The sequence below is a fragment of the Pezoporus wallicus genome, unplaced genomic scaffold (genome assembly GCF_028554395.1).
Source record: "Pezoporus wallicus isolate ANWC-B61680 ecotype Strahan unplaced genomic scaffold, APGP_CSIRO_Pwel_v1 contig_4161, whole genome shotgun sequence".
NCBI classification, from domain to species: Eukaryota; Metazoa; Chordata; class Aves; order Psittaciformes; family Psittacidae; genus Pezoporus; species Pezoporus wallicus.
This window is the reverse complement of record NW_026639584.1, coordinates 2,513,833-2,540,841: the sequence shown is the minus strand read 5'-3', so window position 1 is coordinate 2,540,841 and position 27,009 is coordinate 2,513,833. Positions and strand designations below refer to the sequence as shown.

Below are 27,009 nucleotides of genomic sequence, written 5' to 3'. Positions count from 1 at the left end.
GCAGCCCTTGGTGCTTGCAGCCGGGGTTAGTTTTTCCCTGGCTGTTGAGCTGTACTGTTCCGATCGGTTTGGCACATGAACTAGTCATTGGTTTATGTTTCACTGGTGGCAGGCTCCACATGCTGCTGTTCAGTGAGATGGCTATTGTATTGGTTCTGTCCCTTCTGCTCATGTTGCTCTGGCAGAAACAAAGAAATAGGAGTGAATTGCTGCAGTTCAGGAGAGACTGATGTAGCAGATGTAGCACTTCCGAGCTTTCTGGTTGCAGGAGAGCTGGATGGTCACTTTTCTTTAAAGGAAAATGAATGCTGATAGCTGCATTCTGTGCATCTTCCCAAAGCTCTGGTCAAACAAAATCTCCTTTTTCTTGATTCAGCTCTCCTACTACTCCTTTGCTGAAGCCCCTTGTCTGAAATCCTTTCTGCTGAGGCCAGTGAGCATTCCCAAAAAGAGCTCAGGGCTGATAGGAATCCTCCTTGCCTACCTCCCCTAGAGAAACTGAAGAAAGGACCTGAATACTTGCTGTGTTACGGAAAGAAAGAAAGTACACTGATAGTGGACCAGTGGTTGATGGGATGTTTGAAACTTACAGAAGAGAAACAACAAGGTATCCATGGTACTCTTCGCATGTAACTTACTGACCCGGAAAGGTGGCCCTGACAAAAACCCTCCAAAAACCAAACTCGCTCACAAGTCAGTTTTTGCCTCACATCCGTGGTGAGAATTCAGCCCTGCACCTATTCCCATTTCCTGTTCAGCACTGGCTCTGAGCACAGCCAAAGCTGGTGGGAGTCCTTTGGGAGGCACCAGTGCAGGGCACGGAGCAGTGCGGATGGAGGAGCTTTGGCTGAACCGGTCGCTCTGCACCAGAGGCAAGAACAGGGTGGGATGGAGCTGCGACACCTCTCCTTGTGCAGAGAAGAGAGTGCTGCTGCAGTGGATAAAGCCAGCTCGATACCTTCACCCGGGTATAGTGCAACTTCTGCTCATGTAAAGCGCTGTGGGAAGTAGCCAGCTGCTTGGTATAGAGTGTGGATGAAGAGGCAGCTACAGCCCAGCTTTCACCCCTGGCTCCTGGGGCAGGAAGGGCTGTTCTGCTGCGGGTGTTACCTTCTGGCACCAGCAGAACGTTCATGCTCTTTACAACCTCTGCAAGTTAAAGTGTCGAGGCGCAACAAACTATGTAGCAGTGCATTCCTTATATTTCATGTACAAAAAAGGGCTCAAGGCTGGGAGCAAGAAGGCACAAACTTGGGAAATAACATAGCTGAGGAGTTTACACAAAAGTACTATGTCATTTATTAGGCATTACTTAGCACTTAGTTCACATTTTGCCCCCAAATTTCCCAAAGCAACACGTTTCCCCACTTCCTTTCCCTTCGTCCCCTTCTTTTGGATAAAGCTGCCTGTGCTCTATAGATACAGTTGCTGCAGAATATAATGTGAACACAGATAAATACAACATACACAGCAAAAAATGTAGTATAGTATTACAATAGTCAAATAATGTCGTTAGCCTCAAGCTGCGGCAGTGCCTATAGGGAACCAGTTCAAGAGGAGCAAGCGGAGCCACTGTACAGGAGCAAACAGCATCGGCAGTGTCAGGCAGAGCGAGGGACTGAGGGGACGCTTCCTCAGGGAGCCTGGGCAGGATGGATGGATGTCGGGAATCACGGGATCTGCTCTCCTGGGACACCCAGACAGCGCCTCGGAGACTCCTCCAGCCCAGATCAGTCCTGTGGCAGGTCCTTGGAACACCTTTACATCGGGTCACTGTGCGCACACCTGCAGTCACCCCACATTTCTCCTTTAGGCTAGGTTTGCTTTAGAATCTTTTTTTTTTAACTTTTAACTTTTGATTTTTTTTTTTTCTTACAACTGTTAAAAAAGTTTCATGGTAAAAATAGCTCACTATATGATACATATACCCAAAGTGGTGCGATACTTTATATAATAAAAGATGAAAATAGTCACTTTCCATAATAAAAATAAGTTCTATTTTTTGCTTATTTTACAATATACTTAATAATTCTTTTCTTCTTCTTCACTCTGAAAGTAAATAGGTCCCATTTTGATAGCGCTTCTGAGTCGATTAAAGTGGCAAGAGACTGGAGAATGGCTTATAAGCACTTGGAGCAGCCGCATTCCACATGTCTCTCCAGTTCCTCCATGAAGGTGGAGCCATCCATGCACTGGAAGAAGTATTTCCGCCGCTTGCTGCGGAGGGGCACGCAGCACTGCCCGCTGCCGCACGCGCCGCGGCACTCCAGGCGCGGCACTTTGGAAGCAGTGGCACACGACGTGTAGCCCTGCTGCTTACGGACAACTTCCCGGATGATGTCTCCTTGGCAGAGGTTCTCTGCAAGGCAACAGAGATGGGAAGGAAACAACATGTGGTAACTATTGCAGCAGGTATTCCCCAACCACCAGCCAGCAGCCCTGCGCTTGTAATGATGTTCAAGGCAAACAGACTGCATGAGAAGCACCTTCATCTTTTACTGCTTCGGACCTGCCATCAAACCCGAGCCGGTGTTACACAAATGTGCAATATCCGGCACAAGGCAGAGGCCTGCTCGCCTTGATCAGCACTTCTGGAAGTGCTCTAATGAATGCTGAGTGTTGAATCCTGCAACACTCCTGCAAAATATGGATTAGCTGGACTATGTCTGCTTCTCAGGCTCACGGGTCAGCCTGCTCCACATGGTGTTAGCGATGTGGGATACCCAAAAATGTGTGTGCTGTTCTGCAGTCACTGTGCAGCAGCCACATTCTGGTGGGGCTGTGTCTGTCTGTAATTTGGGAAGTTTGTGGTTCATTCACAGGAAAGGCACAGCCGGAATAAAACTAATACAAGCCAGCTCCTTCCTTCTGTACAGGAACACAGAAAGGCAGAAGGGATGAAGCCAGGACTCCCTGAGTTCCCAGGGAGCTTTTTCAGGTCAGGGCAGCACAGCTGGGCCCTCAGCAGAGCTGGAAAGCCCAGCATGATCTGTGGGATTCCCCAGGAAACCCACCCAGCTGCACAAGGGAGAGCAAGCTGGGAATCTTTCCTGCCACCTCGGGTGAGCAGTACCTCCCTGGTGTGCAGGCTGAGACCTTTCCCAGCACTGCAATTAACCGATCCCTGCTGGCTGAGAGTAAACCTTGCAACAACCTCTCCTTCAAACATCCCCCAGGATCCTGGGAGCAGCAAGCCTTGAGGATTCGGGACACAGAGAATTAGACTCTTCACTACCCATGTCACCCTTTACATACATTTGGATAGCAGCTCGCTAGCTATTGTGTGCGTCTTTCCTCCCCCCTCTATTGCCCTGCAGAGGCTGACTTGGCTTCATCTTCCACTATTTGCCATTTACCCCTAAATACAAGTCACATGGATGAGAGGCAAAGCCAAAGGTGTGACCCAGAGCCATACATACCTCTGTCGCAGTGCTCCCCGCTGTAGTTGGGATCACACTCGCAGTAGGGCTCCCCATGCTCTGACACTTTACACTGTCCATGGTTGCACTTCAGAGTCCTGCAGGGATTTGAGGAATTGTTCTTCTTGTCACAGTACATGCCTGTGTAGCCCTCCATGCACTTACAGGTGTAAGCAACATTGGCCACCATGCACTTACCGTGCAGACACCTGGAGAAAGAGAAGCATTTAGAGCTGGCCTGTGTTAGCTGCGGCAGTTCCTGTTCCCAGGGAGGTTTGATTTTGGCATTTCTGCACACATCATTCCAGGATACTAATCCAAAACTAGCAGTTCAGTGTCAAGCACTCTGAAGAAACTGTGAGTTTTCAGGGAATCCTGGATAATGTTCAGAGAATACATTTAGGATTTGTGATCCTACACGATCTCTTTGGGAACCATCAGGCTGCTCTGCGAGCATGGACCAACGCTTGGCATCCCCATGAGACAACTCACATCTACAGCACCACGTGTGGAGCTAAGTGCTGACAATCAAGCTGCATGCCCAGGCTTCCTTAGCAGAACTGCTCTACAAATACTATCAGGTGATGAAAAACAGTGTGATAAATGAGGGTGCCTGTGGAAAAGCCAAGTGCAGGCTTCCTGATGGGCAGCTGTACCTGAAGGGTTCTCTGGCTCACGTGGTTTGCAGGGAGCTCTGGTGTTCCTGAGGAATGCCACAGGGAGGATGTTGGTCCTCAGCAGGTTCTGACACCACCCCACTTCGGGGACAGGGACAGACCTGAAACGGGCTGAGGACAGAGAAGAAGGCAACACTGCCCAGCCAGGGAGAAACTGCTCAGGGCTTGTAAACCTTTGCTGTATCAGGCCCTACTTGACGTGAACCCATGTCTTCCTCTTATTTTGGTTTGTTTTCTTTCTGGTACTTTAAAATTGTTCTCTGCTTATGTTGAATCCCTGTACACAAATCACTTTAAGCTTTGAACTAAAAAGCACAAATAATAAAAGCAGTTTCAGACAGGTCAAGACATGCAAAGTAATAAAGGCAGTCACAGTCTATATAAAGCAGGATTTTCTGCCTCACTAAACAAAGGCATGCTTGGGTAGTAACTCTTGTTACCATCAGCTAGTCACCTTTCCTCTCCAAGTGCTGGAGCAGACAGTGCAGCTGGGCACCACACTGCCCTCCACACAAAGGGCTTAGCTTTAAGGAGGCAGCTCCAAAAGGCTGAAGTGATGTAATGAAAGGTGGAACAGTATGTGAGCATTAACAATATGCACAGCTACTTTTCCTTGAGAGAACCAATCTCTCATCACATAAACATCTGGAACTCCTTTATTTTTCTCTGTCCAACCAAAACATGTTGATGTTGATGTTGGAAATTCAAGGAGACATTTGGGTCTCTGAGTGTTTCTTCACTTGTGTCTTCATATTTGGTCTGTAAACTGTCAGGTGCTTCTCAACACCTTCCAGGGTTCTGTACTTTGCAGAACTAGACCCAGAAGCAATTTAACTCTGCCAAGTTAAATTTCTGCCATGAAGAGGGTGATTATTCACGGTGTCAATTTACCTGTCAAAAGTAGGTGCTTGTGAAAAGCTCCTTCCACCAATAGTGCAACCAAAGAAGCTTCTAAAACAAAAGTACTTCCATCTGCTTGTGGAGCTGCCCACTGCTCTGTGTCAGAGCATTTCCTCCAGTGCTTGCCATAAGTAAGCTATTTACCCAGTGTCTCTGATGGATGTGGTTACTGAGGCCTTTGAACTGTGAATGCTTTACACTCCCGCTCCCTTTGCATATGACCCCACGCTATCCTTTAAACTTGCATTTTAAAAGGGTGTTTCAGAGTGCAGTATTTAGAATTGTTCATGTTGGAGCCAATGACAGTGCTCAGGGCCTGAAGCTGCTGTGAGCATACCCCTATAGCATGACCCTCCACCTCACAGGCAGCTCAGCACCTCAGACGTGAGCCATGCCCATCAACAGGAGGCTTTGTATTTGAATGTGGAGTCCCAGCTGAAGGCATGGCCTGCAGTATTAGCACCTGAGCTCCTCCAGGACATCTGCTCATCTGCAGAACAAGCAGCATCAGAACAAGAAGTGGAAGCTGAGAGTTGCCACGGGGGCTGACTCACAACTCCATGCGTGAACCCAGCACCTCCAAAAATAGCCAGATGTGGGTTTGTAAGATGAAACGTAAAACACACATTAGCTGTAAAGCATCCGCCCTCCCAGCAGCATTAGTTTGAGCTTACCTGTGGTTAAGACACGGGTCTCCAGTCTCCTGGTCACACAGGGGGCCCGTCCAGCCTGGGTGACATTCACAGATCACACTTGCTTTCTCCAGGGACCGGCAGATGCCGTGCTTGCAGATGTTGCAGGACTTGCAGCCAGGAAGGACTCCCAGGGACTGCTGTGGTAAATCCTTGAAATCCTGCAGCTCGTTGTTGATGCGGACATCGTGGATACAGCCATGGAAGCCGTTCGGTGTCTTATCTGCACCCTGGCGCAGCGACGACAAGCCAGAGGAGGTTGGGATCCCTTCAGAGAGAGACATAAAGGGAAGGTTTGCTCACAGTTACAAGGGCAGTACAGAAACTGTAATTGCTAACGTTACTTTTGTCACAGGATCTTTAAAGAACTAATTTGCACAGGACCTCTGTAAGGTAGCAAAGACTCATTGTCCTCATTTTGCTAATGGAAATAAACAAAGGATACAGCACCACAGCATTGAGACAGGGAGTGGAAAGAGTCCACCCCATCAAAACCAGCGCAGGAGAACTCTGGAGACAGGAAACAACTTTAGGAGGCCAGGCCAAGCCTTTGTGCTCTCCATCCTGCTCCAGCGCTTGAAAGAATTCCCATGCTGAGGTGGCCAGCAGGTTCTTTAGGATGTTTTCCCCTCCCCACTGACATCCCCTTAGGCTGCACTAGCATAAAATCCCAGACTGGTTTCGGTTGGAAAGGACCTTAAGATCACCCAGTTCCAACTCCTGCCACGGGCAGGGATGCCTCACAATACAGTGCCTGATGAAGAGTCCCTCTCCACATCCTTGTAGCCCCTTTCAGACACTGGAAGGCTGCTCTGAGGTCTCCACGCAGCCTTCTCTTCTCCAGGCTGAACAGCCCCAACTTTCTCAGCCTGTCTTCATACGGGAGGTGCTCCAGCCCCTGATCACCCTTGTGGCCTCCTCCAGACTTGCTCCAATGGCTCCATGTCCTTCTTATGCTAAGGACACCAAGAATTTGCTATCCATAAGTGACTCCACTGTTAAAGGTGGTCTTAAAACAAGCCAGAATCTTTGTTTAAGTGTGTGATAGGAGGAAAGTTGCTAAACCAGGTGATGTAGTTGGAGACGGACCAAACTGGGGGTATGTGAAAGCCCGGGTGTCTTGAAGCTGAGTGTATGACGGGAACAACTGCTCCGGGGTAGTGCAGTTACTTTAATGGACCAGTCTCCAGTGGGAGGGCAGCTGCTATCTCTGGGTATGCTGCACACAGACCAGTGGCATATGCAGCACAGCGAGGGTTTAGAAAGAAGCAAGAAGGATTTTAATGGGCAACCAAAGAAGTCTCCACTGAGCCCTTCTGGCACCCAGCAGTCCTTCACTTCAGGTCTCAGGTTCGTCCTGTGAATGCATTTTTTGTAGGACCCTTTTGAGAATCAGTATTGATCCACAGAGCTCATCCATTAACAAAACTTTTCCACGTGGTTACTTCCAAGTTCCCTGTGGCTAAATTGCTGTTGGTATCTTTTATGCTATGCTAAAGGGAGAAATTGTGATGGCCTCATCAGCAAATCACCTTTGATGCATAATGCTCTTTAGCAGCCTATAACATTCTCAGTATGAGCCCATTATCAAGGTTCAGCTCTGTACAAAGTAAGATAAGCCACAGTTCTGATTTACAAGGGCAATATTCAGGGTTCCGTTATGAAAGTGTTATTAAGGGGAATTATATACAAAAGGCTTGACCAGCACCAAGTGAGGTTTATAACAGTTTCTACTGTTGGCTTCAATGAATTTCTTGGAAAAAGACCAAAGACCTTCTGAGTCTATAATTGTTCTGCTGACTGTTGTATTTAGAATTGGCTGACTAAAAGTTCAAGAACTCCATGTCACTGAAAGGGACAGATATCAGCATTCAGTCCAGAACAGAGCTGGAGAAGGGGGTGGCTGACGAAGCCAAGCCAACTGGGCAGAGGACAGCCTTCACTCTGTCTCTCATATTCGCACACCTAATCTGTGGGATACTCATTATTCTGGACATCTGTTCCCCATCCCACTTGGCCTCGCCTTCCCCCCACATTCAGTACTGAATGTGAACAAACTTCTTAACTGAAGTTTGGTCAGTTCTGAGATCTTTCTAATACTGGAGCTCTGGCTTCAGTTTCCAATGAGATAACTACAAGCCAAGTTCTCAGTCAGCTTGCGCTTATGTGTATTAATTATATGGTTTGGAGGTTTTAATCCCATTCCCACCTCTCCCTCTTTTTTATCCTGTATAAAATGCCCAGCAGCAATACCACTCATTTATGGTATATATATAAACCTACTGACTACTGAGCTGCTTTTTTTTGCTGTATCTGTTTGTGATACTTTAATTGTATTCTTCAACCACCACATCTCGGTGCCAGCCAGTTCTGAAAGCTTTAGAAATGACAAACTGTTGTCACCATAGCTGTATAGCCCAGGAGCTGCCAGTGCGGAAGTCAACTTCCCTGCTCTGTGGTGAGAGCTTGTGCTGCTGTGTGCTGGGGCACCCATGGACTGTGGAGCCAGAAGCAGAGCAGCAGAGATGTGGATTCCAGGCTTCTGTTCAGGGAAGCAGCCTCTGGCAGAGGGAACAGCAAAATGCTGGTTTCTCCCCGCCTGGAGAGTCCCCTCCATAGGCTGGAAGATGATTTGCTTCTGGGAAGACGTGTTACAACCTCAAGGTCTAGAGCAAGCCACTGTACCTCCAATGTAGAGTGGTGTGTTGAGGCTGACTGAAGACTGCTTCTGGAGTTTCCCCAGACTCTTGGGAGTCCCCTTGTCCACCACCAGGTTCAGAGTCTGATTCAGCATCACGAGCTCCACACTATGAAACTGCCCATCGTTTACTGTTTCCACGCTAAAAGTAAAAGAGAAAAAGAGAATTAGATGATGTTAATAATGAACAGCCTCTCTCCTGTGCCATCCTGCTACTACACCTTGCAAGGCACAGCTCCCATTCCATGCTCCTTCACAGTCACTGTGTTCTCAAGGTTTCCTCTAGTGTGAATCTTCAAGGTACAAATCTAAACACCACTGATGCAGGCATAAATACCACTGTGCAGGCAGTACCTCCACATATACAACACTCAAGAAAACAGCAACCAGGGGAACAGCTACTGCAGTTCTGCTTCCCAGGGCAGGAAGCCCAGTGCGTAGCTACAGGATATCTTGGCTTTGGTGACAAAATGAGTGACAATGCCCTGTTGCGTGCTCTCAGGCACAGCTTGCCATCCTCTGCCACACTGCCCATGTTGCAGGCTGTATCACTCAAATGATTTCCTCTTGCATGGTTACACTTGGAGCATTTACCAGAGCAGGGGGGCTGCAGCTTGGGCAGGAGACCGGGGGGGCCACTGAAACCAGCATTTCCTGAAGTATCTTGTAAGCATATGCTGAGGTGTAAGGAGGGGCTGAGCTTCTTAGAGCCAGAGAAGGAATTCAGGAGGTTTTGGCTTACAAATGGTGGGGTACTTTGACGAACAAAAGGGTGCTGGAGAGGGACTCTTCCTCAGGGACTGTAGCGATAGGAGCAGGGGTGATGGGTTCAAAGTGAAACAGGGCAAGTTCAAGTTAGATATAAGGAAGAAGTTCTTTCCTGTGAGGGTGCTGAGGCGCTGGCACAGGGTGCCCAGAGAAGCTGTGGCTGCCCCATCCCTGGCAGTGTTCAAGGCCAGGTTGGACACAGGGGCTTGGAGCAAGCTGCCCTAGTGGAAGGTGTCCCTGCCCGTGGCAGGGGTTGGAGCTGCATGAGTTTTAAGGTCCCTTCAAACACAAACCATTCCAGGATTCTAATAGAAGAGTCCTACCTGAATGCAAGGAAAACTCACAAGTTGCTATTCCTCTTTGAGGACCATTTTAGGTGGAGTTTGAGTCTTGAGAATAATACAGCGGGGACTTCTGGGGGCAGAGGGAGCAGGAGACCATCTGAGCAGACAAGATATTAAAGATGCCCTGTATTTACCCCTCAGGTGTTTGTAACACTGATTTTCCAATGCATGGAGCCTGTGGTGAGTCAGATAACTCAGCAGCTCTTTGTTAGTCTGCACCACATACAGTGTTCACCTTCACCCTCAGCTCAGGCTCCCCGAAACCAAAAGGTGCAGTGATACGATTTAATTTGCATCACACCATCATGTGTTTATTTTCAGGGCAGCTACAGCTTTCTGGCCTTTATGCTGCCTGTGGAAATGCTCTAAACCAACCTGATACCTTCATGTGCTGATAAAAGCAGGGAGGGGCAAGGGTGGGATTACCTGCTCTTGAGCAAGGAGGGGTTCATACTAGGCTGGCAGTTATAGATGTGATGGGACTTGTCCACTGCTGTAGAGGTAATTGAATGGTGCAGCCTCTGCTCCAGGCACATGCAAACACCAGTGCATAATAAGGATCTAATAGCAGTAGCAGTTACAGCCAGAATTAGCCCGTGGGCTATGTAAACTGCCCCCACACATGGTGCTGCCAACACACCTTCAGCCTGGCCTGCGAGCACCCTCTGCCAAATGCCTCCCAGCAGCTGGGTGGTGGTTCTGTAATGCATGGGTAGAGACAGAAAGCACCAAATGTGGGATTTAGGCATCCTGAGATCCTGCTTAACCAACAATATGGATTTGGGATCACTGCACAAGTGGTAAGTACCATATTAAAATGCAAAAGGTTAATATTAAGAATGGGTTTCTGTTTATTCCAATGGCCTGTAAGCTCAGCATTGTCTCAGTAAGCTGCAAAGCCACAGGTCTGGTTCCACTGGGGTGTTCTGTAAAGCTCCAGCACAGATGTCTCAGCTATTTTCCCAGCTTTTCCTTCCTATCAGTGAGAGGAACAGGCACACTTAAGGAGTCACTCATCTCTAGGGATGAAACCACCATTAAGATGTGTCTACCTCTTAACCTAGATGACACGCTGCCCCTCTGTAGTGCCCAGTCCTGCATAACTGATGTGCAAAGCTTTTGTAGCATGTGAATAGGCCCTCAGCTTCAGAAACAAATTACATGACATGGAATTTACTGGAATTCAGTTGTTTCTGGAAGAAGTCTCGTTTTTCAAGTGTTTTTCAGTAGACCTGACACAACCAATTATACATGAGCAATGTCAGGCAGCGAGGCAGCTCCGCAGGCGTTTCTGAGGGTGTGCTTGTCCAAGAGTGTGCTGCTGTTCCAGATCTGAGCTAACAGTGCTGCTGCCCCACAGGTTTTGGGACAGATCATGAGCACAAATGCCTTTAAAGGTTTACATAAGACTGCACAAGCTATAAGCTGGCAGCAGTGTGTGAGCACCTTCACTGTGCACCTTCACATAACCCTGAGGCTAGCTCTGTCACAGAAGGGGAAAGCTCAGCTGGACAAACTGCAGGACAGTGGCTGCTGCCTGTCCTCAGGGTGTTGAGGGACCCCAGGAGCCCGGCCTAGGTAGCCTGGAGCTGCTGGTGCCGTGTGAAGTGTTTTCAGGTGACCTTGCACAAAATCCAGGTGCAGTGATCCTGCAGCCTGCCTCGGAGCGCAGCTCTGCCAGGCACTGCAAGCACGGAACTGTGTGGCTGGGGCAGGGGGCTGAGGACTGACCCATTGCCCAGGGTGACCCAGCGGGTGTCACCACCGCATGCTGCGGGGCCCACACCTCCTGCAGGATGCTTCATTCAAATGAATTTGGGAACAGCCAGTCCAGACATTCTGTTTGGATATTCCTGAACCCTGGTAAGTATCTGTCGTGTTACATGGAACAGCTGTGTAAGGGTAGTATGCCGACGGGTGATCCCTGGGTGATCCCTGTGTATCCACTGCTGTGTTGCAATGCTGAATTCATAGGAGTGAAGTACTTCCAGCTGAAAGGTGAGAGATAAGTGGAAAAGCCTATTTGTGACTGTTGGTCTGTGCAGAAGCGCCAGTGAAAGGATGAAGCACAGCCAAACTCCACGAGTGTGTGAGCTGAGCACTGCAGAGGGGAATGGATGTGTGCAACAGGGAGCCCTTCCTGCTGGGATCAAGAGCTGAAGCTCACACACAAAACTCCATCGTTATCTGCAGAGGGCCAAGCTGTGACCATGTGTCAAAAGATAACACTATCATGTCTGGCAGCGCTGGCTCTTCCTAAGGCCAGGATTTCACTGGCATTAATCTCCCACTCCTCCGCAGCATGTGTGTTTCCCAGATTATGCCTTGACCAACAGGCAAACACAAGTGTGTGTGTCCCGATGGCAGCAGCCACTCCACATGAGGCCCCAGCCTGTCATCATCCCCATGGCAGGGGTTATGCTGGGAAGGAGCTGGTACATGTGCAGGGGTGTTAATTCTGACTCTTGTAACTGGGAGTTACAACAGTCTGTGCCTGGTCTCCGAGAAACAATGTGATTTACAGCCATCACCCGCACTGCAGGTTTGTAAAGCAGATAAAGTCCAAGCAGGCAAAGCACTCATTTGCTTTCCAAGACAACGCAAAGATACGATAGAAAAGCTGAACGTGGACAGCCAGGATGGCAGAGACTCCCCAGCCAGGAGACACTTGTGTCACAGCACTTCTGGCTGTTGCTGACAGAAAGATATTCAGATGCCTTTGGATTTTGACAGAGGAGACAACACTGAGGGAGAAACCAGTGCTGAGAGAGATGCTACATGAACTCTCCTTGGAGCCTCCTCTGCAGCCGGGCCTTTAGGAGACTCGGCAATCGTCTGAGACAGTTGGAGACAGTGGCTTGGCTGGAGATGAAGGGAGGAAAGCCACAGACATTGAGCAGTGCATCACCAGGCAGCTCTTAGCACAAACTGCTGCGCTCGGCTGGATTTTCAGGGGGCCTCTTCCTGACCCAGCATTCTGCAAGGGGTTTGCTGAAGTCTTGCTGGGGATCAGGTGGGTGTCACGGAGCCCTTCCTCCTGCAGCACCCTGAGGTGTGTAAATACCTGCCTCCGAGGAGGTCCATCAGCAATCTGCACAGTGCCAGGGGCTGTGGGGTGACCTGATGAGCTGTGACTCAATAGGTTGTGACCCAGTGGGCTGTGAGTTGATGGGCTGTGATGCGATGTGTTGTGACCTGATGGGCTGTGACCTGGTGGCTGTGTCCTGATGGGCTGTGACCCAATGGGCTATGACTCGATGGGCTGTGACCTGATGGGCTGTGACCCGACGGGTTGTGACCTGATGCGCTGTGACCCAGCAGCTGTGACTGGGTGGCTGTGACCCAATGCGCTGTGTCCCGATGTGCTGTGACCCAATGTGCTGTGTGCCTGATGCACTGTGTCCCGATGCGCTGTGACCCGATGTGCTGTGTCCCGATGCACTGTGTCCCGATGGGCTGTGTCCCAATGGCTGTGACCCGATGTGCTGTGTCCCGATGGGCTGTGTCCCGATGCACTGTGTCCCGATGGGCTGTGTCCCGATGGGCTGTGTCCCAATGGCTGTGACCCGATGTGCTGTGTCCCGATGCACTGTGTCCCGATGGGCTGTGTCCCGATGGGCTGTGTGCCTGATGTGCTGTGTCCTGATGTGCTGTGTCCTGATGCGCTGTCTCCCGATGCGCTGTGTCCCGATGGGCTGTGTGCCTGATGTGCTGTGTCCCGATGCGCTGTGACCCGATGTGCTGTGTCCCGATGCGCTGTGTCCCAATGGCTGTGACCCGATGGGCTGTGTCCCAATGGCTGTGACCCGATGTGCTGTGTCCCGATGGGCTGTGACCCGATATGCTGTGTGCCTGATGTGCTGTGTCCCGATGCGCTGTGTCCCGATGTGCTGTGATCCGATGGGCTGTGTCCCGATGTGCTGTGACCCGATGGGCTGTGTCCCGATGTGCTGTGACCCGATGTGCTGTGACCCGATGGGCTGTGTCCCGATGTGCTGTGACCCGATGGGCTGTGTCCCGATGTGCTGTGTCCCGATGTGCTGTGACCCGATGTGCTGTGTCCCGATGTGCTGTGTCCCGATGTGCTGTGACCCGATGGGCTGTGTCCCGATGTGCTGTGTCCCGATGCGCTGTGACCCGATGGGCTGTGACCCGGTGGCTGTGACCCGATGGGCTGTGTCCCGATGCGCTGTGTCCCGATGGGCTGTGACCCGATGGGCTGTGACCCGGCGGCTGTGACCCGATGTGCTGTGACCCGATGGACTGTGTCCCGATGTGCTGTGTCCCGATGTGCTGTGTCCCGATGTGCTGTGACCCGATGGGCTGTGTCCCGATGTGCTGTGTCCCGATGTGCTGTGACCCGATGGGCTGTGACCCGATGGGCTGTGACCCGATGGGCTGTGTCCCGATGTGCTGTGTCCCGATGTGCTGTGTCCCGATGTGCTGTGACCCGATGGGCTGTGTCCCGATGTGCTGTGACCCGATGGGCTGTGTGCCTGATGTGCTGTGTCCCCATGTGCTGTGTCCCCATGTGCTGTGACCCGATGGGCTGTGTCCCGATGTGCTGTGTCCCGATGTGCTGTGTCCCGATGTGCTGTGACCCGATGGGCTGTGTCCCGATGTGCTGTGTCCCGATGTGCTGTGTCCCGATGTGCTGTGATCCGATGTGCTGTGATCCGATGGGCTGTGTCCCGATGTGCTGTGTCCCGATGTGCTGTGTCCCGATGTGCTGTGATCCGTTGGGCTGTGACCGGGCGCACTGCGGGGCTCCGCCGAGGGCAGCGGCGAGGCGGGCGGGCAGCAGGGGGCGGTACAGCACCGCGGACGGGCCCGGGCCCAGCGCTGCTCTCGGCCGTGCGCGGCCCGGGCTCGCTGCTCTCCGGTTACCGCAGCACCCGCGCGTCCCCGCCTGCCCGCGGCCTGGCGCTGCCGGCCAAGGCCCCTGTGAGGGGCTTTGCTGCCTCACGGGGCAGTCACAGCGCAAAGCCACGGAGAGGGAAAGGGGCTGAAGGGAGAAGCTGCACGGCTGCTGGATGTGAGCCAGCGGCTCTTCTCAGGGCACCAACAACCAAGTCCTGGCCCTGGAGAGATCTCCAAGCTGTTAAAAAAGGGGGAAAATATAGGCATTTTAGCCAGCTTTCAACTGCAGTGTTTTGGGCCACTACCTCTGGATAGTGTATAGCTGACAGTAGAGACTTGCTGGAAGAAAGGGAGGAATTACGGTTGAAGAGTAAGCAAGGACTTTCAGGAATTTCGTAATTAACTTGCTAAAAAAAGTACGTGCTGAAAGGAACCAAAAGACCAGTTTCATATTTATATAGCGCCTGAAGACTCTTCAGGCCCCAAAGCCGCCTCAAGAGCAGGCTGGTGGGGACCCAGTTTGCCAGGCAGGGTCCCGACAGCACCTCCACGGGTCCTGTGGCCAGCCCGGTGCTGCGGAACCGCTGCAGCTCAGCTCCCTCCCAGGTGCAACCAGGTCTGGTCCGTGTCCCGCGGGAAGCGATGTACCGCACGGCCGGCTCCGGTCCCACACGGCCCAGCCGGGGACACGGCTGCTGCTCCCCGGGCTGCAGCACCCTCACCCTTCTCCCCGTACCTCTGACAGCCCGGGTACGTGTCTGCCACAGCCGTTACCCCACCTTCCCCAGCGTGAGCCTGGCCGCGGCACCTCACCAGCCTTGGCGCAGGGAAGCGCTGCGTGTGTGAGGAGAGCCCCGCTTCACGGGACGGCCCTGGGTGCTCCTGCTCCCTCTGCGCCCGGGGGGAAGCTCGGAGCTGCCCTCACCGGGAGGAGGCCCCTGAGAGGGCTCGGCAGGAGGCTCCTTCAGGGCTCCCATCGCAGGGAGCTCACCCGTCCGAGCAGCTCCAGCAGGGTGAGCCACGGATCCATGCACAGGGCATTGCACGCAGGTCAGGACATGGCCTCTGCTGCGGGCTCAGGCTCCAGAACACGAAGAAGTGAATGTGGAGGGATGTATATCCAACACAAAACCCTGGGCAGTGTATGAAAGAACTGATTCCCACTCTCATTTTTGATCTATTCCACTTCTGTTTTCTTCCCCCTCTACCCCAGCCCCAAGCACACACAGACGTTATCAACACTGACTCCCCGTGCTCCAATACCCATGAGGGATTTCAAGCGGAGCCACTATAAACACGCTAGCGAACAGAAATGCATTAAAGGCTTAAAGCATTCAATTTGAACTTGTAAAAATCAGGTTTCTGGGTTATTTTGTTTCACTGACAGACACCTTCAGCGCAGACAGCAGAGAACAGCAGGGCAGGGAAGTGAAAAACAAAATAGCTTTAAGTACCACAGCAAACCATGTCACTGAGGAAACATAACTATTAGTTATGCAAATGAGGACATCAGTTCATTAGCTACAGTCTCCAGATTTTCCTGACCTCTCTCTTAATAGGGACATGCCTTATCTGAAGCACAGAACAAAGCAAACAGAAGTGACTGGGGAGTGAAGGCCGAGGGGAACGCTGAACTTAGCTGACCTGTGAAAGCATCTGCAGTAGAAGGGAAGGAGCAAAAACACATGTCAGAAAGAGCACAAGGAGCTTGCAACATGTGGGAAGAGCAGGCACTGGAGAAGAGGTACCAGAATCCAGGAACACAGGGTGAGAGCTGCAGGGAACAGCATGAAGATGCCCGCAATGAGGGAGCTGTGACACTCACACCATGCCAGGCTGGCTTCAGGTATCAGCACTGATGGGTTTTCACCTTTCCAAGCTACAGTTACCTCCTGCCCTTAGTTCCAGTTATAATCAGTCCTTGGCCTAAAACAGATTTAAACTTCTCCATGGCAACAAAGGCAAAATCATAACTGGAGTAGTGTTTGTGCTACCTCTCCACTAACACATCACTTCAAGCACTGTCATCTTCAGAAGCCAAAGAAAAAACACATGTTGAGAAAAAAAGAATGAAAATGCTAATGAAGCGCAAGACTCAGGAACTAGGAGGTGAAGGAGACAGTAAAGCACTTGAGTTCATTTTCAGCTTAAAATATACTCTCTATTGTTAAGTCCTGTTTTATGTGACTTGAGCATTAGGTCTCCTAGGCTGAGATGTTTTTCCTTGATACCTCCATTTTCATTTGCTGGGTTTTAAACCTTTTCTCCTCCTTACAACTCTAGACCACCCAAATAAACCACCTTTCTCTTCCTGGTGTTTACAGCCTTTAACCACTGGCAGCTGATTACCGTATCTCCCTTAATGATCGTTTGGCCAGGCCAATGCATATCTAATTTCCAGTCATAATTCAGTTCCTGCAGCACCCCTGCCAACAGTCAAAGTGATTGTATTACAGACCTTCCAAGGGAAAAGCAGGACCTTTTTTGTACTCCTGCACCATGCAATTAACACAATCCTGAGCTCTTTCGCTGGGTTATTCAGGAAAGGGTCAGATTCATGGCCAGGGCAAACACTCCTTGTTCACAGGGAATTCTCACAGTGTCCTGACATGGGAAGATGGTCTGACACCTCTCTCCAGCCCCGCTGCTGGGAGCTGATGCTATGCTGCTCTCCTGCAGCATCACTGTGCCTCTGCAGAGCTGAATGCTTCATTCTGCTGAGAATTTGTTAAATGCAAGTGTAATGGTAGTAAAAATAGCTCCAATGAGCTCCTCAAGCTCAAGGCCCCTCCTGAATGACGGATCACAACATTCCTGCCTTCCCATCTTACTCCACCAGAACAAGTTCACACATCACAGCACACAGCACACTGTGGTGCAATGAGCACGTCTGTGCCTGCACTGTAACATGCACCATATAAAATAACAAACCCACTGAGTACAGAGTGTAACAACCGTCACCCGAAGATCCTGCAGTGCCGCTGGGACTCATTAAATCAGAAGGCAGGTCCCCGCACACACTGCACAGCCCAGCAGGGACAGGACCGAGCAAAGAGGTGACACTGTATGTGCGTGCTTGTGTGGCACACAAGGGACTGGGGACAGAACACGGTGCCTGGATTTACTTTTTAGCACCATTATCAAACACTATTGAAACCATCTCTGCCACTCAAGTGGGTATCAGATCTCAGGTTCCGATGAAGAAATCCATCACATGTCATATCTACAGCTGTATGCCACTCCTTCTACAAAAATAATAGAATCATAGACTCATAGAATGGTTTGTATTGGAAAGGACCTTAAAGCTCATCCAGTTCCAACCCCTGTCATGGGCTCGGACCCCTTCCACTAGAGCAGCTTGCTCCAAGCCCCTGTGTCCAACCTGGCCTTGAACACTGCCAGGGATGGGGCAGCCACAGCTTCTCTGGGCACCCTGTGCCAGCACCTCAGCACCCTCACAGGGAAGAGCTTCTGCCTTAGATCTAACCTGAACTTCCCCTGTCTAAGTTTGAACCTGTTATCCCTTGTCCTATCACTACAGTCCCTGATGAAGAGTCCCTCCCCAGCATCCTTGTAGCCCCCTTCAGATATTGGAAGGCTGCTATGAGGTCTCCACACAGCCTTCTCTTCTCCAGGCTGAACAGCCCCAGCTTTCTCAGCCTGTCTTCATACAGGAGGTGCTTCAGTCCCTGATCATCCTCATGGCCCTTATCTGGACTTGTTGCAACAGCTCTTCTTATGATGAGGACACCAGAACTGTACACAGTGCTCTAAGTGAGGTCTCACGAGAGCAGAGTAGAGGAGCAGGATCACCTCCTTTGACCTGCTGGTCATGCTCCTTTTGATGCAGCCCAGGATAAAATAAACAAAATCCACTGCTATTTGCCAAGCAGAACAGCCGCTGCCAAACCCACCTCTTCCAGCAGCACTGGGGCGTGCTGGCAAACACAGAGCTGTGGGGCACGTTTCTATGCTGGGAGGAAGCACTGAAGTGATTGTGCACAGAACCCTTGGTGCTGGTTCTGCACACACGGCCTCTGCCAGACTCTATCTATTGAATCCAGAGCCTGGTGCTTGGTATAGATGGGATACAGATCCATCACACATGGTACACATCTACACTCTGTGCAAGTTGTCATGTTTACAAGAAACTTACAGGCAGGAAAAACCCAAACATGTTGTATTAGCTTGCTACATGTTGTTGGAAGGAAAGCCCTCACAATTCAAGGCATGAGCCAGTAATTAGTGCATAGGAAGTTTATACAGTCATTTTGACTATGATTAGGTTTATTCCATCATTGTCTACTACAAGAATACTTTAACCTTTCTCCGATTCAACCATTATTAACTAACTTTGGCAATATACAATTGGTCTAATGACCTGTATCAAGGTATTTTCTCACAAGAGCATGCTTCCAATACACAGAAACCAAACTGACTGCTCAGAAGGTGGACTCACAGCAGCACCAGCTTGTGAGGGCTCAAGCTGCCAGGACCACTCTCCCAGTTTCACTGATGCTCTCACTAAAAGAAACAGCGGGGCCATGTCACAGACAGATGAACGACTAGCTCAGCTTATCTGCTGGGGTGGAAGAAATAGTGCTTAATTCCCAATCACTTCTGGTTTGGCTGGGCAGTTTTAAGGCTTGACGTGAACTGGCTAAAATTCACCCCAGCTACTGACTTTGAGTGAACAGGGAAAACCATTTATAATGCAAGTTTCTGCATTCTCAGCAGCAATTTTCTTTCGATAATAGAGCTATATTATTTTTAGTCATAAGTCAAATCACTGTCTAGAACAACTTTTGCCTTCAGCACTCATTTTGACACAAACCCAAGACTACTTTAAACATGAAAACCAGCAGGAACCTGTGAGGTGCTGAGCTACTTCTAGAGTTCAGCAATCTTTCAAGAGCAAAGACTTCTTCCTTCTTGATGCTCCTGGAAACACTTAGTGGCATTAAGGGAACAGTTAACAGTCTCCACTGCAAAGTGAAATGTCATCATAACTGGGAAGGATTTGCTTTCCACCTTTGCATGTAATCCCCTGAGGTGTCCAATACTGTCAAGAGAGAGGAGCTGCATGGGCCCAGTATACTGTGATGTGAGATTCAAACTAGAGGCCAAACTCAAAGTATTTTAACACATTGATTTATTTTGGGTGTCCCCCTGCTTTTGTTAGTTATGAGCTATCCCAAACTCATCACCTCTCGTTTCTTCTTGGGATTACTATTGGCATCTTGCTGACTTCATTATGTTTGTATTACTATTCTGTGCTGAAGGAAATCAACATTGTAATGTTACTGTACTAAAGTTATGTGTACACATGTGTACTGCACTCCTCTGTGTAACTCTTACTCCAAGGCTGATCAACAAAGCCACCAGTGGGGATAGACACAGCATATCTGCCCCAGCTTCCCTCCTGTCCCCTTCGGCTGAAGTTACAGAAAGAACAGCAGGAGCCATGCAGAGGACAGGGTCAGGGACTGTAGTACCAGGGTACACGCCAGCTTTGGGGTCTGCTTTAGAAAACAGCAAATCAATTCACCTAACGAAACACAGACTACTGACAGTTTGCTTGTGTGTTGTCTGTGCGTTAAAGCCAACACAGACAGCTTCAGAAGGGATCTGGGAGGAGGAGGGCTGCCTTCTGCCACCCACCTCTGGTTGGTTTGGATCTGCAGCACTATTCTGTTTCTTTTTCTAAACAATGATCAAAGTGTAGATGGCCACTTTCCTAATCAAAAGGATACAAAGAACATCTCTACTTTACCTTCAAGTGGTCATGATACAAGTTAATTCAAAGAATGAGTGAGAATGGGATGAAACCCTTTGTGGCAGAGGAGCAGCTACTCAGTTGATTACTTTCACTGACTGTGGCATGAGTTCTCCAGAGTTCAGTGATGAGTGCTGAGGGAAAGCCAAATCCAAGCACCCTACACACATGTGTAAGGTCAGAAATAAAGCTGTGAGGCTGCAGCACAGGGTTTGTGGGTTCTCTTTCAGAGAAGAGAATGAGCTGGGAGGATGTGAGGAGAGATGAGAAACAATCATCCTTGCAAGAGATTCTGAGGAGATTTACAGAGAGAAACATTAATTCAGCTTAACAAGACTTTGCCTGCTGAGTCCTCAGCATCCTGAAGGACAGAACTTTCCCCTTCTTAAGCTTCAGCTCAGCAAAAGAAAGTTTCTGAATTTCATGAAAGCAAATATTTGATTCTAAACTAATGATAAAAGTTAGATGATATTTTAAGGTGCTGGCCTTACATTTTCACTCTCCTGAAATCTATGGAAATGCAGTGTTTGTGGTTTGACAAGAACTCACACACTTGTCTTTTTTTGTCCCATTTATATACACCAGAGCCCTTTATCAAGGCAAAAAATTCAACTGTCCTTTGCCTGGGCTCATGCAAGATGTATAAGCACATTCAAATTTTACAACTTCAACTATGCAGGTCAGAGTTTAACACTGCTTTCTTTAATTATCTTTGATGCAAAGTCCCCAGGGAATACCTGAAAAAATAACATTGTGTGATAGAGTGAATAAAATGAATTGCAAAAATGCAGAATTGTTAAGAGCGCAGTGCTGCCTCATAGAAATCTATGAAAAACAGTTCATTTAGAGACCATCCTGCAGTATCAAACAGGGACAGGCACAGCACAACTGCAGACCAGGAAGAGATTAGGAAGAAAAGGACCAGTGATGCAGTGAGCTCTGCAAAGAGACTTTTGGTAAAAACTGGGTTTGACAAGCTCTAATAATGTACATCTAATAATGTACATTACATCTAAGAATAACAAATGTCTTCACTCCTCCAGCATGTTCCTCCCTACAAGGCAGTGAATTAATGGGGAAGCCTCCCAGGCTTTTCTTGCAGATAAGAGCCTAGAGCACAAGTGTGATGGGGAATGGCTGAGGGACCTGGGGGTTCAGTCTGGAGAAGAGAAGGCTTGGGGGAACCTGATCGCTGCCTACAACTGCCTGACAGGAGGATGGAGCCAGGAGGGGGTAGGCTCTGCTCCCAAGGAACAAGGGATGGGACAAGAGGAACCGGCCTCAAGCTGCACCAGGGCAGGTTTGGATGGAGCTGAGGAACAATTCCTGCCCCAGAGGGTGCTCAGGCATTGGAACAGGCTGCCCAGGGCAGGGCTGCAGTCACCGTCCCTGCAAGTGTTCACACAGCGTGGAGACAAGGGGAACAGGTGGACTGGATGAGCTTAAAGCTGTTTTCCAACCCGGTTGATTCTGTGATTCTATGACAAGCACTTGCAGCCAAGGAGAGGTGATTACACAAAAATCTCATCTCCCTCATCTTTGGCATGTCTGGAAGTTCTTCCATCACAAAAGCAACTGCTCATCCTCAGCACCAGAAGCAGAGGAGGAGTCCATGAGATCTGAGCAGAAAGCAGGGTCAGCTGAGGAGCAGCAGGGGCTGGGACATGGGGACATGGGGCTGCACAGTGAGTGCTGCTGGGTGACAGGGAATGGCACAGGCAGCTGCAGATGCTGCTGGATAAGTGTCTTGTGCTGCTCCACAGCCTGGAGGCAGGAGGGAGAAGGAACCTAACCCCCAGGACCTGCAGCACATGGCTGAAACACTTTATCTGCTTTTTGTGCATTTCTGTACTTTGTGTGCACAGATTTAGTTTGTCATCCTGCAGTCATCACACATGGGACAGATACAGGAAGAATTTACGCTCCCTTACTCCAGGCCTTTTGCTTTAACCACAAGAACATCCATCTATGGTGTGTAAGAATTAGCAGGACCATGAGAACTGCATGACACAATCTATAAGAGATATTTGTAACGATGTAGAATTCTTGAAAATAGATTAAGGGTAATTTTAAAAGGAATTATAATGTAATTTGGGTGGAGGCTCTACAGAAAGACAAATACAATTAGTTCTTATGTTTTCATGACTGCCTTCTTCCGCACTGCTGTCAGGAAGCCTGCATGAAAACACGCTATTTTATACCAATGACATCTGCATCTTGCTCTTTAGCAGATATGACAGTCTGTATGCAACATGGCAATCTGGGAACTCTGGAGGGAATTACATCAGTAGTTTGTGTCAAATTTCTATGTTCCATTTCTATTAGGGAGGATTAATATAGCAGCCAAATCAATATGACTGTATGGTAGCATAAAACCTATTTAAAAAGATAATTTACAAGCAAGATCTTATCTCTGGTTCAAGGAACAGATGCAGGAAAAAAGACTGAAAGTAGGAAGTTGAATACAGTTCAACAGATACCAGTATCAATGGCTGAATGCTGAATTACCCACTCTTTGTTAATTTAAACATTAAACAATTGGTGTGTGGTGGTAACTAAGAGCAGCACATTCCTCATCAGTTGGTATCTTTGCGATAAGGTGTCACTGTGAAAGATTTACTTTATTTCAAGAACTCACTGTTGGCTCAGTACTAAGTGCTGTCACAGCATGGAAGAGTGATTCTCACCAGTGCAGAAACCAGGAGGTCAGTAAAGCACTCAAGCAAGTTTTCGGTTCTTATTTGTGCCTCTATAGAGTAATTAAACTGAAAGAAACAGCAAATAGGAATCCTACTTCACAAATAGATCTCCTGTAAAATGCCTACTGTGATATCCAGGAACCCATTACTCTGCAGGTGACCAGTGAGGAGTTCCAACAACAGAGCAGTCAGTGAGTTCAATCCTTGCATATTCATGCACTAGTATTTCTTTCTAACTTGATGAGAAATGACAATACATTTTAGGTAGTCTTTTCCATTGGACATTTGCTGACCTTTATCTGACTAGAATGAAAGAAAAGCCCAAGGTCAACTCTAACCTTTCTATCCAAACATACCACAGGAATGCATACATGTAAAGCAAATCTGAATGTATAGCAAGTTAATCTTGGTCTTTTCTAGACTATGTACTGCAGTTCTACTTAAATCTGCTCAAAGGAGCAACAGCAATAGTCCCACTCCAATAGCCCTAGGAAACCTGCCTTCACAGAGTACATGAAATGCATTGCTCTTTCCCAGCCCACCTGCAACCTGCTGTTATGCCACATCCCTGCCCTCAGCCTCCTTTTCCAACATGAGGCCACCCATGGAATACACTGCAGAATAAATTCAGAGCACACACCTCACATCTCTGGTACAGACCTTCCCCTGGCTGTATGCTGAGGGGCTTGGGTCAGCTCTGCAGTGTCACACTGTGTACTTCATGTGTCCAGCACCCTTCTGCTGTAGACTGAGAACTACCACCAGGTTCACCATACACTCAGCTGGCTTCCCACCCTGTCTCACAACAGGTTTTACCTTATCTCTACAGAATATTACCTGCATTAGCCAAGTACTTCACTAATTTTACTGTTCCTAAGTACTATTAATAAATCTAATCATGAGGACTCTGATGAAGCTAATGTGGCTTGCCAATGACTTTCCACATCCCATCATGGGAGTACCTGAAATGCCAGCAAAACATCTCAGTTACAGCACAAGCCCAGGTCAGTCACTGACTCCCTGCAGCTGCAGCTGGCACAGATCCCTCCAGGCAGTGTTTTAAGGCCTCCTCCTCTTTTGGCAGACTTTTCTGAGGAAAAACAAGAGCCAAAGCACTGCTCATCTCTTCTGAGAAGTGGACCCTTTTGGAGGATAGCAGCACCTGATCCACCCCTCAGAATTAACCTAATAGTCTTTCAACAGAGCTTCTCAAACAGTCCTCTTTTGATGAGGTTGAGATTTAAATCAAGCATCTAAACAAGACGGCAAGGAGTAGGCAACAGAGCAGGGGACTCTTTTACCAGTGGGGAGGCTATGATCTGAATGTTACCGGTTCTCCTGGCAACCTTATTATTGATGAAAATGAAAAATGGCAGAAGTTGAAGAGTTCCCCAAATTCTTAGGGCTTAGGTAAAACGCATCGCACTGACTCAGCTGTTTGTTTCATCTAAATGCAAGTTAGGAGGCAATGCAATTAAAAGTACAGCTTAACTCATGGGAGCCAGTACCAGATACAAAAGCACTTTCATTTCCCTGGAGAAAGCCTCTAAACCATCCAGAAGGTATTAGCAACAGAACTTAGATGGCCAATGCCTGAATAATGAAATGACTGACCACTGGCCAAGCTACTAAAGGAAATGGGGGATTTTCCATTATTTGGTGTTTTCCTGTAGAAACTCGACGCCAAGCTGGAAGTCGTGTCTTAGCCAAACAGACTTTATGCCTTAGTTAAAAGTCAAACAGGCTCTACAGGGAGGTCAAACTGGATCCACTCACATCTTCTGCCCTTAAATCCCATGATGGTAAGCAGAGGAGCAGGTTCCTTCCCCCTTCCTCAGCCCTTAAGGAAAACAAGTCTTTTAATCTATTTAGAAGCCCTTTCTGACATTCTTAGCTGCAGTTTTTCTCAATCAGCCTAATCTTTCCCCATCAAGCTCCATGCTAATCCCATTTTGCACCACTCCTTAAACTAATAAAAGATTAGAGTGACATTTCAGAAAGGGCATTGTATTAAGCAGCTTCTCTCCCATCTCAACAGATCACACAATACAAAATATAGTGAACAGGCAATTAATCTTATGGTAATGAGGTGTCAGTCTGAATGGAGACCTCCTCCTTGATCAATATGAAGGGCGCAGGAACAATGAGGACACTGCTGCTCACCAGCTCTGGCAACTTTGCCAGAAGGCAGCAGATCCATGAAGTGTTGTGACGATGGCAACAGCTCTCGTCACCATAGGGCTCTGCCCTTGACAATGGAGAGCAAGCATTCACACTGCTCTGCCACCCCCTGCGCTGCCCACACATAATGAGCTTTTCCCTATGTTCTATTTAGTGGCATAAAACTGTTTAACAACTTCAGCCTTGCTCTAACATGAAATCAATCAGGATTATAACCACACACAGAGAAATTTTTCACACCTATCCAGCTGGTGAAAATCACTGTCAAACTACTTTCTTCATTCCTCCAGTGGACAAGCCTTTGCTCTTCCTGGTGACATGTCCACATCAGTATTATCCCATTTTAGACAGAAAGAATTTTTTCATTTTCTTAAACAAGTCACCATTCCCCTTCAAGAAGACTATGGAAAGACAAGGGGTGATGGGTTCAAACTGAAACAGGGGAAGCTCAGGTTAGATCTAAGGCAGAAGCTCTTCCCTGTGAGGGTGCCGAGGCGCTGGCACAGGGTGCCCAGAGAAGCTGCGGCTGCCCCATTCCTGGCAGTGTTCAAGGCCAGGTTGGACACAGGGGCTTGGAGCAAGCTGCTCTAGTGGAAGGGGTCCCTGCCTGTGACAGGGGTTGGAACTGGGTGAGCTTTAAGGTCCTTTCCAACCCAAACTGTTCTGCAATTCTGTAAGTTTTACCAAGTGCTGAGAAAACATTCTAGAAGAAGCACCAGGCCATCCTGGCCAGTGATACCTGGAGACATCCTTTCACTTGCTCTAATTGGATGCTTTTCCTTCAAGAGCCAGTTGGGCTGGGAAATCAGCTTTTCTGCATACACAATGCCATGAAGCTGCACCGAACATGAGACTGGTCACAGCTACATATTTACACTGCACAAATTTGAGCCACAGGGCTTAAATCAGAGTGGAGTTAAACCTGGAGTTATACCAGGGAAAGGGCTGCTAAAGGAGCAGTGGAGAATGTGTAGCACCTCTCCCTTCCTAGCGAAATACCTCTGTGCATAGGTTTCACTTTTACATTTGCTATTCTTTCTTGTGACTAATGAATAAAACCTCTGGGTTTGACATCTCCAAAAGTCAAGTGTCTGAAGGTGAAACTGTCCCACGATTTACCTTTGTAACTTGCGCTTTTTTTCGCAGTTTGGTAGTTACTACTGAGAGGGGTAAGAGTTCTTCCAAAAATATTCACCCTGTAGAGGGATTCAGCCCTTCTTCTACTTAACGTAGTGTAATCCTGCACTTGTACAGTCACTGTTCTGTCTTGGTACGGTAAATAAATGCTAAATATCAACATCAAAGAAACTGATTATCTGGAGCTATTTCAAAGACAACATTCACCCAAAACTAAATCTTTACAGTAGGTGAGAAAGCACAACAATTTTCTGCAATCACAGCAGGACACGGTATCCCTGTATTGCCAGTAAATGTCAATTTTCACCATGCAGCCTCTAGCTAAATCTTTATTCTGATTTTCTTATCTAATAATGTACAATAAAAGAGAGACCTTGAGTTAAAATAAAAGGTTCTTCTAAGAATCCTACCTCTTCATCTTTGTTGGAAAGTCACTGTCTTGGTAAAGCTCAGCTATTTACCTGTATACTGTGGTAGGTGGAGAATTCAGTGTGTCGTAGATGAGCCTCACGTGTCCTTGGTACAACTCCAGAGCCAAAGGATCGTTGTCTCCTTTGTATAATAAGATGCCATTGTCCTTGTCCGTTGCTACCTGTGAAACATTAATAGCCAGGTAAGGTTGCTTAGTAAGGCAAGGTAAATATGATTAATAAACCATATATAAAAGCAAGAATGAGAGCAAGCTCCATGAGACACAGGAAGGTCTTGGTGACATTGAGTGCACTTGGACGCAACCAGGTCGGCCTCCCACTATGGGATGGCTCCCTTGCTTCAAATGAGAACTAGCTGTCAGGAGATGAAAGCTGCAATTTATTTGATCCCTCTTAATAGACTGTTGCTGTATTTTTGGTGACAAAA

General features: G+C 48.5%; 1 protein-coding gene across 3 annotated transcripts in view; it reads right to left on the bottom strand.

Annotated features, from left to right (window-relative positions):
- Window positions 1-1,268: 1,268 nt before the first annotated feature.
- The window catches only part of SLIT3 (slit guidance ligand 3), a 518,859-nt gene continuing 493,118 nt past the window's right edge, over window positions 1,269-27,009 (bottom strand). For all 3 annotated transcript variants that reach the window (XM_057415154.1, XM_057415155.1, XM_057415156.1), the window contains 5 exons: window positions 26,613-26,743; window positions 8,374-8,528; window positions 5,671-5,956; window positions 3,420-3,628; window positions 1,269-2,359 (listed from right to left, as the gene is read on the bottom strand). In XM_057415154.1, the coding sequence (XP_057271137.1) occupies window positions 2,121-2,359; window positions 3,420-3,628; window positions 5,671-5,956; window positions 8,374-8,528; window positions 26,613-26,743 (1,020 nt within the window). In that variant the 3' untranslated portion in view covers window positions 1,269-2,120. The remainder of the gene's footprint in view (window positions 2,360-3,419; window positions 3,629-5,670; window positions 5,957-8,373; window positions 8,529-26,612; window positions 26,744-27,009) is intronic.